This window comes from Peromyscus eremicus, chromosome 23, assembly GCF_949786415.1.
Source record: "Peromyscus eremicus chromosome 23, PerEre_H2_v1, whole genome shotgun sequence".
In the NCBI taxonomy this organism is placed as follows: Eukaryota; Metazoa; Chordata; class Mammalia; order Rodentia; family Cricetidae; genus Peromyscus; species Peromyscus eremicus.
In genome coordinates this window covers 23,961,107-23,975,893 of record NC_081438.1, presented here as the reverse complement: position 1 = coordinate 23,975,893, position 14,787 = coordinate 23,961,107, and the positions used below count along the sequence as shown (strand labels likewise).

Sequence of the window (14,787 nt, the reverse complement as noted above, 5' to 3'; positions counted from 1 at the left end):
TTTCTTAGACCCTAAAACATCTTTCTAAGATCCTCACATCTTAAGCTTTTATATCTTCACATAAACTTTACACCTTAAAACACCTTCTTTGTATCTAATTGACCAGGAGATACAGGAGATTACTGAGAGAAGTCATTGTAAATTGAGTTCCTTTAAATAACAGAATAGTAAGAAGCTACATTGAAATCTGTTCTGTGAGTATCTCTTTTCTGAGTCTGGTAATGGGGTAAATTGTGTCTAGACCTAGTAGTAGCTCTAGCAGAGAGAGGCCCGTGGCCTGAGATTACACAAAGAGAACGAGAAGGCAGACAGCTGAAGCCTTGGTTGTTGCTCTTAAACTGACAGAGCTTTCACTAGCCTGGTGGCCAAACACGGTCAGAGTTCTGAGAAGGATACATTTTACCTGAGTTAGCAGAAGTGCAGACCAAGCAGCTTCCAAATCTAATAAAAATGACACTTACTTACCTACCCCAGGGTCCTCCATGGTGGTTGGAGGAAGAGGTCTCAGAGCAGCCCCAGTCTTCAGCTGCCAGGCCCAGAAGGTCCGACAGACTTTTCTGTGGAGATGGAACTTGGGGGGCACCAGCCTACCTTGGCTAGGCAAAGCGGGGCAATCGATTTCCCAGTGTCCTGTTTTCCACAGTCTGGACAGGGTCTTGGCAGCAGTTGAGGTGAAAGGCAGTTTTTTGCTTCGTGGCTGCATTGCCACATTTTTTTTTTTGTTGTTGTTTTTTGATTTTTTTTGTTTTTGTTTTTTTTTTGTTTTTTTTTTTCGAGACAGGGTTTCTCTGTGTAGCTTTGCACCTCTCCTGGAACTCATTTGGTAGCCCAGGCTGGCCTCGAACTCACAGAGATCCGCCTGGCTCTGCCTCCCGAGTGCTGGGATTAAAGGCGTGTGCCACCACCGCCCGGCCTGCATTGCCACATTTAAAGCAACCTCCAGGTGGAGGTTCTGGGCCCATCCATCTTGTTTGGAGGAGATGGGGGGCTGCCAGGAACTGGCATGTTTCTCTGTCACAAAAAGCTTTTTTTTTTTTTTTTTTTAAATTAAACATTTAAATGCCATAATCTCCGATCTCTGAAGCATTTGAGGAATGTCTGTGTAGTAGGTATATCTGCATAGACAAACTTTGCTTGTTTGTAGTTACTTATTTTAAGCTTAACTTTGAGAACATATATAGGGGACTAAGTAAGGTTTTTCCCTGTAATTATATCAGTACTTAGCATGTCTACAATTAAAGAACTTAATCATTTATAAGATGACTGACTATTAACTTGTGTTCCTTAATAGTCTATATAGTAAGTTAGTACCTTTTATAAGACTAGGACTTGACATTCCACTCCTGTCAGAATAAATATCAAAATAAAACTTTTTAATCATAGATAATGGGCTCAGTAAAGAAACCAAAATAGCCATTCTGTGGGTAAAAATAGGAACAAGTTTGTTCCAAACTGCTAAGGCTGTCTCCTGAGAAGACAAGTAATAATGACGGAAAGATCCCCAAGACCAAATGGGAACAGGGGGAAAGGAGCCTGTGAGCTGGGGTGGGGCCTGTGAGCAGGGACTGAGGGAGCCCAGAGGCCAGCACTGTCCTTGACAAGTCATGGGGGCCTCTGCCCAAATGCCCAACTCTGGGAAGGGACCCTCTCTGGAGACCAGAAACTCCATTATAGAATATATACATCTTATTTATCAAAAATGTTGCCATGTTACCTAAATTCTCTAGAAGCTTAGTGTTGAATACTTGGCAAAGGCATAAATACTTACGTTTAAATCTCTAAGTCAGCTTTTGTTAATCTGAGTAGACCTTTTGTAACCTCAAATTTTTATCACCATATAGAGTATATTCTAAACCAGAGTTGAATCACATACAGTATTTTGTAAAAATCTAACCTTATATTTCTATTATACTAAAGTCCATACCAACTCCAAATATTTGAGACTTGTTGCTTTTCTTGCTCTCATCTGCCTGCCTGTCTCAAGTCCCCACTGTTCTGGTGGACCCTCCACCTCAACTCCCCTCCCCTACCTTCCTCCCCAGACCCCGCCCCTCAGAAAGCCCCACAGCTCCTCCCCCAGAGATGATCAGGACCACTCCCACAGGGTATTTAAACTGCACCCCAGAAAACAGACACGTGGTTTTTCGGTCTCTCTTCCCAGTCCCCTCTCTGGGGGGCTGGAAAATCATCTGGGAGCACTTTACCTGTTAAATTGGGGTTTTTTTCTTAATTTGGTTGGATTTGGACTGATTTGGATTGCTACGTCAGCAGAGAGGCTTATGGGGTACAGAAACTTCTCACCCACTCCACACAGCCTTTCACCCTTTCGCTCTTCACTCTCCCCCTCCCCAATAAACCTCTTGCATGAACTCTGTTGTGTGTGGCGTGTTTGCTCAGTGGCACAGCTGGGCAGGGCTGGCAGAAAGGTACCCACTTCATGCTCATACCAGGGCTTGCAAACGAGGCCACAGAAGAGAAACGAGAGAAAAGAGGCAGAGAGGGAATTAGAGACCGAGAGGTAAAGAGGCAAAAAGAGCAAGCTGTGCCTGGCGGGCAGTTTTGAAGGGCACACGTGTCGGGTAGCTGACGGTGGAAAGGTACCTGGCAACAGGTAGTGACGTGACTGCTTTGGCAGCAGAGGCAGGCTGCTGTCCCCGAGGAAACTAACATGCCTCTTTGAGAGCTCACTTAAGGAAAAGGGGTCATGCGTCTTAGCCAGGCCATCCACCCCAGCTACCTCCCACAAAGGGGGAACTGTGGCGGGTTTAGGCTGGGTAGAGAGAGATGGAGGGGGTCCCACAGCGGAGCGGGAGTGAGTAACGGGGACTGAAGGCTGTTGTTGGAGTGAAGGTGGGTGCCAGATTGGGATGGTCAGAACGTACTGAGGAGGAAGAGGAGTTGTACATTTGAGATCCGTAAGGTGGAGCTCATTAGCAGGGTCAAGAGCACTGGAGGGTTCCTCTGTTTCAGGCTTCATAGCTACTAGGAGCTGAGTGGAGGCACAGGAAGAACAGAGGGAAGGCTTGGACATAGGATAGGGTACCTCCTTCCATCTACCCTATCGCTGGCAGAAGTTGCAAAGGTCCCGTTATAATATCGGGATCTAGGGTGTCCGTAAACGGCCACTTGGATTGATATCTAGAGGGTACTGGGGCCGGATTTGACTGCAAAGGTGCATAAGTTTAGAAGCCCTTAAGTCAGGTGCTAGGTGTAGAGGTCTGAGGTTTTCCAAAAGGCATCCCATGGGTGGAGCTTGGAAGTATGATGGAGGATGCAATTTCCATGAGTGAGGTAGAGGAAGAAAATCCAAAGCCTGAAAGTCCTGGTGTCCCAGGGATCCAGAGAGGATCGGATTGTGGGTACAACTGTTCATTATGTCGTCATGCAAGAACCAAGGGCTCTGAACCCCAGTGAGACATGGTCACCTGTACCAGGGCTTACAGACGAGGCCAAAGGACGAGAAACTGCTCGAGATTTTAAGCTCCACTCATGGGAAATGGCCAGAGATGAGTGAGTGTCGGGGAAAAGGGTCAACTGTAGCCTTAAAGACTGGTTGGAGGGTTGGAGATTTAGCTCAGTGGTAGAGCACTTGCCTAGCAAGCACAAGGCCCTGGGTTCGATCCTCAGCTAAAAAAAAAGACTGTGGTTGGAGGTTCCTCTGCCTCCAAGAATACAGGGTGGGTTGGGGGTGCTCAACAGACACTCCTGCGGATCGGATCCAGGGAAGTGTTTACGCCAACCCTTGGTACCAATGAAGTGGAGGAAGGTGACCTTGGTGGGTTGGAGGCAAGGAGCACCACAGAGTCACCCCCATGCAACAGAGCTCACATGGGAGGTTTATTGGGGGGAGGTGCAGAGGCGGCCTCTGAGGCAGAGCAGAAGGGAAGAGAGAGGGCTGGGAAGACCCTGCCTTTTATAAGGGGATATGGTGCTTCCACATAGGGAGAGGGCTCAACTTGGTGACTGTGGTAGCTACAGTATCACGTCTTGGCTGCTGCTGGGGAAGAGTCCTGCTAGGTCCCCAAGAGCAGGCCAGTGTAAATGCCTGAATGCTAACCGTTGTTTGTAAATGTGAGGTGGGGCTGGAGGGGCTTCTGGTTCTCAGTACAAAGCCTGCCTTCTAAGCAGGTATAAGTGAGTACTTGGTGGCACCGGAGTCCAGTGTCAAGGCAGGCACAGTCAGACCCCAGCCTGTACTGGCAGGAGGCAATCTCCCTCTGGGAGTGAGGGAGGATTCTCATGAGCTCTTCTGCAGAGCTCAGAGCTCTGTGAGTGCCACTCTGGAGCACCGGGCCCTTTCAGAGGCATCCCCAGCAGTTTGCAATGCAGTCACACACACAGGAGGATTTTAGAACTTAGTATTTCAGTCATCCTTCCTTAAGTTCATCTTATGGTAAAAATGGTTGCTTAAAATAGAATCTATTCAAGTTGAAAGATAATGTTAACAGGCATATGATTTGCATACTATTTATAGAAAATCAATTCTAGAGTATTTGGTTTAATTTTACCTCAGATTGTCTTGTGTCTCCCCTTCCGAATGCTAATGGAGTGTCTGTGTGGGGTCTTTGTTTTTGCTTCTGAATTAAGTTTGGCAAAATTGTATCATAAAAATTTCAGCCTTGGCTGTTCTCCAAGTGTTGAGGTTCCTGGCCGTCACTATTCACATTGTGTGGGACCAACCTTCATAATGGCACCTGAGTTCATTCCTTCCTGTCAGCCTCTCCCCTCTGCTCCCACTTCCCACTGTTCTACTTCAGCCTCACGATTTGACTCTTCTGGGTCCCCTCAGGACTAGAACCGTTCATTGCACTTGGCCTACTGCGTCTGACTTACTTCACTTGTAATACTCTTGAGGTTCATCTGTGTTACAGCATGAATCATATCTTAGTTACTTTTCTCCTGCTGTGAAAAGCACCGAGGCAGCTTATGAAAGACAGCATTTAACTTGGGGCCCACGGTTCTAGAGGGTTAGAGTCCATGACCACCATCGCAGGGAACATGGCGGCAGGCAGGCAGGTACAGTGCTGGAGCAGGAGCCGAGAATTCACATCTGATCTACAAGCATGAGGGAGAAATAGAGATGGAGCTAATGGGAGTGGCTTGGGCTTTTGAAAGCCCCAATGACACCTCCTCCAACAAGGCACACCTCCTAATCCTTCTCAAACAGTTCCTTCCACTGGGGACCAAGCGTTCAAATATATGAGCCTATGGGGGCCATTCTCATTCAAACCACAAGTCAGAACCTCCTTTTTTTTTTTTTTTTTTGGTTTTTTTTTTTCGAGACAGGGTTTCTCCGTGTAGCTTTGCGTCTTTCCTGGAACTCACTTGGTAGCCCAGGCTGGCCTCGAATTTTTTTTTTTGTTTTTCGTTTTTTGTTTTTTGTTTTTGAGACAGGGTCATTAGCCCAGGCTGGCACTGAATTTACTATGCGTCCAAGGATGACATTGAACTCCTGATCCTTTTCCCTCTGCCTCTTAGTGGTGAGATCGTAGCTGTACACAAGTACTGGGGATGGAACCCAGGCCCTTATGCATGCCAGGAAAGCACCTCAGCAACTGAGCCGCATCTCCAGCTCAGTATCCTTTTTTTTTTGTTTGTTTGTTTTTTCCTCTGTGTAGTTTTGGTGCCTGTCCTGGAACTCACTCTGTAGCCTAGGCTGGCCTGGAACTCACAGAGATCCTCCTGGTTATGCCTTTCGAGTGCTGGGAATAAAGGCGTGCGCCATCGCCGCCTGGCTCCAGTATCCTTCTTTTAAAGACTGAGTACTACTATACATGCATAGCTCACATTTCATTTACTCACATACTGGTAGCTTTGGAGTGTTGCCACTGTTAGACTGTTAAGAATGTAAGAGTACAATCCCAAATGTGGAATGGCTGAATTACATAATTCCTCCTCCACCACCACCACCACCGTCACCACCACCACCACCACCACAACCTCCACCTCCATCCCCAGAATGTTTCTCCATGTCGCCTTGGCGGTCGTGGAACTTGCTCTGTGGACCAGGCTGGCCTTGAACTCACAGATCTGCCTGCCTCTGCCTCTTGAGTGCTGGGATTAAAGGTGTGCACCACCACTGTCCAGCAATTTCAAGGGTTCTAAGCCTTCTACATCTTTCCCTGTGGTTACTAGTTTATGACTTTTTGTTGTTTGAAATTTGGCCAAGCCTTCTTGCTGATACCGTAGTACCAAAAACCATCTCTGAAGTGAGTAATGCGCTGTGTTACAGAGTTCTGGGTGCTACCCAGTGCCCTGCATCCTATTCCCTTCCTAGAGAGAAGCGGCTTCGCCCAGCCTCAGTACCGCCATCTGTTCCTCCTGTCAGTGCGCACAGGGGAGAGAGAGGCAGAAGTTGATGCTTTCCTGGGAATTGGATCATGAAGTGTGGCTCTCTCCCTAGAGAGCATGTCATTGGGCCTGGGCATCATCTGGGTTTAGTTGGGATGTGATGCTAAACTAATTTTATGGAAATGACACACCATGGAAAGTTAAGCATGTATCTTAAAGGAAAAGAGTTTGGGCAAATATGAAGCTCTGAGTGCCGTGGGCTGTGATGGATCCCTGGGGATGCGTGGAGAATCGGTCATGGCGGGTTTCCCACATTCACTTTCCGGTGTTTTTCTTGTGCAGGAATCATGGCCCAAGTAGCGATGTCCACACTACCTGCTGAAGATGAGGAGTCCTCGGAGAGCAGAATGGTGGTGACGTTCCTCATGTCTGCCCTGGAGTCCATGGTGAGACACTGGTAGTTCATTGTTGGATAGGATTGGGCTTCTAGAGAAAATGCTTGTGTTCCTATGAAACATTAAATTAATTAATTATTTTTATTGCGTTGCTGGGGATTAAACCGAGGACATTGCCTGTCCTAGGCCAGCACGCTACTGCTCTGCAGCACGCTCCAGCACCCTAGGTCTCTTTACTCTTTTTGAAGCCAGCTGACCCTGCACTTTGTGATCATTTTGTCTCAGTTGCTCCAAAATGCTAGGATTATGTAGGCAAGCACTCTACCAACTGAGCCACGTCCTCCCACTCCAAGATTTGAGCTTTCAAGTCGTATTTTATTGCTATGTTTTTGAGCATTATGTTGCTGGGACTCAAGCTAGGCGTGGCTCCAGCATTGTGCTATACCCCTACATATCCTCGGCCCTCAAATTCTTAAAAATACTTAATCTCAGATGGGTGGTGGTGGTGCACGTCTTTAATCCCAGCACTCGGGAGGCAGAGCCAGGCGGATCTCCGTGAGTTCGAGCCCAGCCTGGTCTACAGAGTGAGATCCAGGACAGGCACCAAAGCTACACAGAGAAACCCTGTCTGAAAAAAAAAAAAAAAACAAAAAACTCACTGGAGTAGCTTTAGAAAAGTCGATCAGAAACTGAGTAGAACCCTAACATTTTTGGAAACTGAGGCAGGAGGATCTTGTGTTCTAGCATAGTTTGGTCTATATAATGAGCCCTATTGCAGTATACCAAGAAATACTCCAACGAAGCAAAATATCTTAGGAGTGGAATTGCTTAGTGGCCATATGAGGGGGCTTCAGGTCTCCTCTCAGGATAACATCACCTCATTGTGTCTAGAGTCCCAGTCCTTCCCGGTGCAGCAGCAGCGACCCTTTGACCCTGCTCTGCCGCAGGCCTCGCAAGTGCAGGTCTGCAGATCTGAGCTTGTTCCTGAGGAGTCGGACTTCAACCCACAAAGGTTTTCGGCTTTTGTGGTTGTTCTTATTTTGTTTTGTCTTTGGTTTCGAGACAGGGTTTCTCTGTGTAGTTTTGGTGCCCGTCCTGGATCTCGCTCTGTAGACCAGGCTGGCCTCGAACTCACAACGTTAAGATGGTTTTAAGTGTTAGATTTTTAGATTTCACTAGAAAGCAATGGTACTTACATCGCTACGTGTACTCTGACTTTGACTGTTTCGGTTTCAGTGTAAAGAGCTGGCCAAGTCCAAGGCTGAGGTGGCCTGCATCGCCGTGTACGAGACGGACGTGTTTGTTGTTGGAACTGAGAGAGGACGTGCTTTTGTCAATACCAGAAAGGATTTCCAAAAAGATTTTGTAAAGTATTGTAAGTGGAATGTTTTTATCTTGTGTAGCTTGTACATTTTAAATATAATTATTTCTGGATAAGACATCTCAGACTTTGAAAGAGTGAGTTATGCCAGACAGAGACAAGAGACGTTCTGACTTGTTTGTAGGCGTGGTTGGGGACAAGTCTCCGAAGTGGTCACGTAGAAGGAAGTATGAGGAGGGTGCTGGCAGGTGTCTGGGGTAGCTGAGTGCATTTGCTTCAAGAGTGGACGGGAGCTGAACAACTCTGGAAGATGAAGACCAAGCTGCAGAGATGGAGGGAGGGCGAAGCCTAAGCCTCCAGGCCTGTTAAGGGACAGACCCTGGCTTGGGTTTTTAATAGGGCTCCTTGGTCTCCCCTTGCCCTCCTGGTCCTGTTTAGACAGCACCTCCAAGTCACCCTTGTTCTTTCTCTTCACAGTGGTCTTCTGGGTACAAGAAGCTGGCATCTCAGGGCCTGCCTACCTGTGTTCCTCTAATCTCTCTCCTTTTTCCCTCCCTGCTCTTGGGGGATGGGGTAATGACCTCTGGCTGCCTCATGGTAGAGTCTGTGGGTGGGGTGTAGGTCCAAGAGAAAGAGCACTCTTCTAAGGTGTCTCTTGGGGCAGGTTCAGGTGTGGCCACATTGGGGTGGGCAATGTCTCTCAGTCTCCATCTTCAGAACCAACTATAGAAGCAGAGGGAGTGGAGGAGAGAGTGCTAGAGGTTAGTAGAGTGTAGCCCCGCTGGGACAGTTGTTCCCAGGGAAGTCCTGTATCCCAGTAGCCATCAGTCCAGGCTAGTCTCAAGGGATGAGTCCAGGATCTGCTCTCAGGTTCTTTGGTAACGGTTGGAGTGGCTAGCATCACAGTGTCAGGCCCCTCCATAGGGCTTCTACAGAAGTTTAACCATCAATTGGTCCGCAAGTAGGCCCTGCAGTGTTGAACTGAGCTAAGGCCATGATGTCCTGTTATCTGAGTAGCATTTTTCTTATCCAGAAGAAAACCGCTAGAGAGAAATAGTTGCCTAAATAACCTCTCGTGGATGTAAGCCTAATGCCCAGGGAATGTGATTTCCTTAAACCATTAAAGAAACATGCCAGTGGGTGGTGGTGGCACACACTTTTAATCCCGGAAGTCAGGAGGGCTACGCAGAGAAACCCTGTCTTGGAAAAAACAAATAAAAAAAAACCCATGCCAACCATTTAACTCCACGGCTATATTTTCCTGCTTGGGTGATAAAGACCACACAGGTAGCAGGTCACATTTATTTTTTTTTACCGTCAAGGTCACTTGAGGATCTGGTCCACAGGATCAAATGGGCTTGAGAGGAACCCCTGTCTCCTCTAGCCTGCCTTTTAGCAATTATTCCATCTATGTGAGGAAAGTCAAAGGCCTCACTTGACCATGGCTTGAAATCAGGGAGGGAAATTTTCTTCTGTATTGACCCTCCTCTGTGTAGACTGGACACTGCTTAGAGCTCACCAGGCGGGCTCTCCATGGCCTCTCTAAACAAGAGAACAGGTGACACCACACATCTTTTTTATTTTCACACAAGGTTTCTCTGTGTACCTCCAGCTGTCCTGGAACTTGCTCTGTAGACCAGGCTGGCCTCGAACTCAAGAGATCTGCCTGCCTCTGCCTCCTGGATGCTGGGATTAAAGGTGTGCATCACTATGCCCAGCTGTGACTACCTACAATTATAAAATATTTTGAGAGATGCCCTAGTCCTGGGACCTGTTTGACTTTGGAAGGCAAGGTGAAAAATAGTCTCCCTTTTCATCCCTCTGACCACGTTAGTATAGCCTCTAAATGGCTGTCGACCACCCAGAAGGAGACTGGCCCTTTTAACTACTGTGAAATATTTACATAAAGCTTGGGCAAAAATGAAACAAATAAACTTTGATTCTGTAAGCCAGTCCTTGTAATTGTTACTGAGAGTAGACCAGTGACAGACTTGACATCAGTGTTTTGAACTTTGACCTTTTGTATCCCATTTATTTATTTATTTATTTAGTTATTTAGTTATTTAGTTATTTAGTTATTTTTGGTTTTTTGAGACAGGGTTTCTCTGTAGCTTTGCGCCTCTCCTGGAACTCACTCTGTAACCCAGGCTGGCTTCGAACTCACAGAGATCCGCCTGCCTCTGCCTCCCAAGTGCTGGGACTAAGGGCGTGCGCCACAACCGCCCGGCTGTATCCCTTTTATAACTTGTTCAGACTCTGGTAATTTGCTTAAGTTTCCCAGCTTTCTTTTCTGAAGAGGCATCCAGCCATCTGTGAGACAGATAACATTAACAAATGAGCAGTCAGTAAGCCTGGCTGTGGGGATCTTTTACAGGTTGTTACAGCTGACGTCATGGCAGTTGTTTGGCTTAGAAGATAGTGCCATGTAGTACCATCTTAATAAAAACACGTTGGAACCAAACTACACACATGATAAATCAGTAGTACCTGTGTACGTATGTACGTACGTACTGTTAAGCTCTGTTCCCAGGTAAACCTTCGAGAAAACACAAGGCAATCTTTCTATAGTATACAGAGTGATCTGCCCTAACGGTGCTTTAGGTTGTGAAGGAGGGTAGTAACAGATACCCAAAAGGCGTTTGTTCCTTTGTAAAACCTAATGATTTACACCGCGAGTCCGGTGACAACTGGCTGGACCCAAAGCACCTGGCTGACCTCTTTATAGCCAGTGTAGATTTTTGCAGATGAGTCTGATCACTAGTTGGGTCTTACATTGGGAATGGCATTGATCAGCTTTCCTTTCAGAGTCTAACTTTTATGAGGTCATGAGTGAGTGGCACTCTTAGTCACTGTTGTTCCCGCCCCCCACTCCCTGTGACAAAACACCATGACCAGGGCAACTTATACAAAAAAACATTTAATTGGGGGCCTGCTTAGAGTTTCAGAGGGTTAGTGCATGATCAGCATGGCTGGGAGAGTGGCTGCATGCATGCATGCAGGCAGGCATTGGAACAGTAGCTGAGAGCTCACATCTTATCTGCAAGCTGCAGGTAGACAGAGACAGAGACAGAGATGGACTGACTGAGACAGACTGACTGAGATTGGGCCTGAGCCTGGCAGGGGCTTTTGTAACTTCAAAGCTCACCCCCAATGACATACCTCCTCCAATGTGGCCACATCTCCTAATCCTTCCCAAACAGTTCCACCAATTGGGGACTAAAGATTCAATCATATGACCCTATGGGGGCTGTTCTCATTTAAACTACCACAGCTCGTAAACACCCACGATCAAAAGGAGGGTCGAGCTAATAGAAGTATCTGCCTTTACCTATGTCTAACCTGACTAGACTTGGGGTGACCAACTGCTTGGAAGCTTGGCACACCCTCTCTTTAGACTGTGCTAATGAGAAGACTCTGTGGATATGGTGTGTCCAAACTGCAAGGGAAACATCCCATGGGATATTGGGTCCTTGCTTCCCTCCCAACAAAAGGTCTGAGGGTCTAATTCTGTCCAGTGTGTGGGCAGCTGAGGGGCAACCTTCAGAGTCTTGGAACTAGTTTGCCCCATTTGCAATGAGATAGAGAAGAAAGAAACTGAAGTCTTGAGCATGGCTTGACCAGTCTGTCACCGGGAAGCAGCTGGTGTGATCTGGTCTGTCCCAGGGAGAGGCCAGACTTCGTAGGATTACCACACCTGTCATAGAGGTCTCCCGCCATCTCCCAGGTTCCTCCTTTAGCCTTCCTTAGGAGTCATATTGTGGTCTTGTCCCCTGGCCATGCAGAATCAGGTCCAGGTCTCCTTTAACTGTTTCCCAAGATATTTATGATGCCACCCATGCTCAGAACACTTGGTTAAAGCATACGGCTCTGACAAGCATTAGACGCCCCGTTTCCTGAATCCACTAAGCACATGCTATGTGATAAGACATTTCTAGGGATCAGTAACTCACCCAGTTTCATAGAACTGGAGACCACCAGATGCAAACAGGGAGGCAGGTAAGCTCCAATCCTGTAGGCGTGATCTTGAGCATCTCCAAGGGAGGCCCCGCCACTTCCCGGGCTTTCCCAGGGGCGGGGTCCGGAGAGAGAAAGGTATGGCCAAGGTGAGGCTTCCACCTAACCTCTCATCACATTCCTGCCTGATCTCCAGATGGGCAGGCTGAAGGCCTTTGGAGGTGACAGCTCCTGGTAGTGCCAAGTTCCACACCTGTGACATGGCTTGAGTCAAGTGTCGTCCTACCGAAACAAGTTACAAGCAGCTCCTGGGTCCTTTTAGATTTGACCATCAAGGTTCCAGGCACATACCGGGCCTGCATTTGGGCCAGTGCTGCTCTGCCCATTTTCAACAGCAATGGCTTCTTTTCAGATCCACCTTCCTTATTATGTCTCACTGACAAGAGGCCAGGAGGTCACGGGTGCAACACGCAGAGCCTGTAACATAGAAAGCAGTCACAGAGAGGGGACGCCTCAGCGGGAGAGGTCTGCAGCTGTCCCTGGTGGGACAGAGAGTGACGGTGCTCTGATCTCTGACCAGGCCAGGCACAGGCCCAGGGGCTGGTTTCAGAGGTGAAAAGGCAGCACTGGGACCAGTGTAACTAGGTGCTGGACCCCTAGGAGAGTCACTCCAGGTGCTCAGGACACAGTGGCCTGATTGACGTCACCAGGTTAACTGAGCCGGAAAAGTGACAGCTGTTTACATCTGCAACAGGAGAAGCCTAGGACTAGGACCCAAGCTGGGTGTTTTATAGGGTCCTGGGTCCTCCCTATCGCCACTGCCCCTCTTTAGATACCAGAGTGCGGGGATTACAGGAGCGCTGGGGATTGAACCCAGAGCTTCCTGCATGATTGTCAAGTGCCAGCTGAGCTGCGTTCCCAGCCTTCTGTTTTCTTGGGATACAGTCTCATGTGGCAGCCCTGGCTGGCCACCAAATCTCTCTCTCTTTTCAGACTTATTTATTTTTATTTTATGTGCATGAGTTTTTTTGACTGCATGTGTGTCTGTATACCACATGCATGCAGCACCCACCAAGGCTAGAAGAGGGCATCGGATTCCCTGGAACAGGTGTTTCAGAGGCTTTTAAGCTACTAATGGATGCTGGGAATTCAACCTGTATCCCTAGTCTTCCTGCCTCAACCTCCCCACGAGCTGGGATTACAGGTACAAACCACCTAACCCAGCTAATTTTATTTTTACTATAATTATCTATTTATTTATTTTTGGTTTTTCGAGACAGGGTTTCTCTGTGTAACAGAGCCCTAGCTGCCCTGGAACTCACTCTGTAGTTCTGGAGTTGGCTGGCCTCCAACTCCCAGAGATCCACCTGCCTCTGCTTCCCAAATGCTGCGATTAAAGTCTTGTACCACCACACCCAGCTCTTAAGTTTTTGTTTTTAAATTTCCCCTCGTTCCTTTTCTCCCTGAATTTTCATAACAAATTATGTTAGGATGTAGTGTCTGAGCGTGGTGGGTCATGCCTGTAAACCAGCACTTAGAAGACCGAGGCAGAAGGACTACTAAGAGTTCAAGACCATTGGTGGCCACATTGAGGCAAAGCTAGGTGATTTCGTGATACCTTATCTCCAAAAGGGAGGAGGGGAGGCAGAAAGTTAGGAAGGCTGGAAGAAAAAGGCATAATAAAACTGTTCTTTCTAAAGGTTAAGTAGTAAGGTGGTGGCTGTTCTAGTTAGCGTGTGTCAACTTGATACTAACCAGTTCCCTAGGAAGAAGGAACCTCACTTGAGTGATTGCCCCCAGCAGATTGCCCTGTGGTCATGTCAGTAGAGGCTTTTTCTTGATTGATGATTAATATGGGAGGGTCCATATTAATATGTGGGCGGCACCACCCCTGAGTAGGTGGTTCTCAGTTGTCTAAGAAAGCAGGCAGAGAAGGCAGTAAGCAGCATCCCTCCATGGCCTCTGCTGTCACTTCCCTCAATGACGTAAACGTTTTTCCTGCCATGATGGTGTTTATTGCGGCAACAGAGACAAACTGGGACAGTGGATGTGAGTCTTTGCCCCACTGGTTATTTTACAGGCGTTGAGGAAGAGGAAAAGGCAGCCGAGATGCATAAGATGAAATCTGCAACCCAGCTGAATCGGATGAGTGTGGACGCTGTGGAGATTGAAACACTCAGGAAAACGGTGGAGGATTATTTCTGTTTTTGCTATGGTAAAAGCACAACACATTGCTATTTAAGAAAAGTACCTTCTGTAATGGTATTTCCTTGTTTTAAAAAAATTGTGTTTGTGTGTACACACGTGTGCATTTATGGATGTGAGGGTCAGGACAACTTGATGGATTTGTTTCACCCTCAACTTTGTGTGGATTGGGGGATTGAACTCAGGTTTGTGCAAGAGTTCCTGTCTCTTCCCCTGGGCAGCCTCCCTGGTCAGTAAGATGCATTTTCTTTCTTTCTTTTTTTTTTTTGGTTTTTTGAGACTGGGTTTCTCTATGTAGTTTTGGTCCCTGTCACAGAGCTCCGCCTGGCTCTGCCTCCTGAGTGCTGAGATTAAAGGTGTGTATCACCACTGCTCGGCGAGATACATTTTCTAAATGGTGGGTTTTAGAATTGATTTGACATTCATATAGCATACTTTTACAAATTGAGTAGATTCATTTGTAAATTTAAGAGATTAAGTCAAAAGAATTCAGAAATACATATAACTTATTTTTTCCATTATTGGGCTGGCATGGTGGCATGTGAGTGGACCTCTGTGTTTCAGGCCAGTCTGGTCTACATAGTGAGAACCTATCTCAGAAGACAAAAAGAAAACAAAAAG

The 14,787-nt window shown here is 47.2% G+C and overlaps 1 protein-coding gene across 9 annotated transcripts in view; it reads left to right on the top strand.

Annotated features, from left to right (window-relative positions):
* Gtf2i (general transcription factor IIi) overlaps positions 1 to 14,787 on the top strand; it is a 95,410-nt gene that overhangs the window by 19,517 nt on the left and 61,106 nt on the right. For 8 of the 9 annotated variants that reach the window (XM_059249643.1, XM_059249642.1, XM_059249645.1 and 5 more), the window contains exons 2-4: positions 6,634 to 6,737; positions 7,923 to 8,061; positions 14,042 to 14,176. In XM_059249643.1, coding sequence (XP_059105626.1) covers positions 6,639 to 6,737; positions 7,923 to 8,061; positions 14,042 to 14,176 — 373 coding nt within the window. In that variant the 5' untranslated portion in view covers positions 6,634 to 6,638. Of the gene's footprint in view, positions 1 to 3,301; positions 3,511 to 6,633; positions 6,738 to 7,922; positions 8,062 to 14,041; positions 14,177 to 14,787 lie in introns of those variants that run through there. The other variant, XM_059249641.1, reaches the window with a different exon arrangement.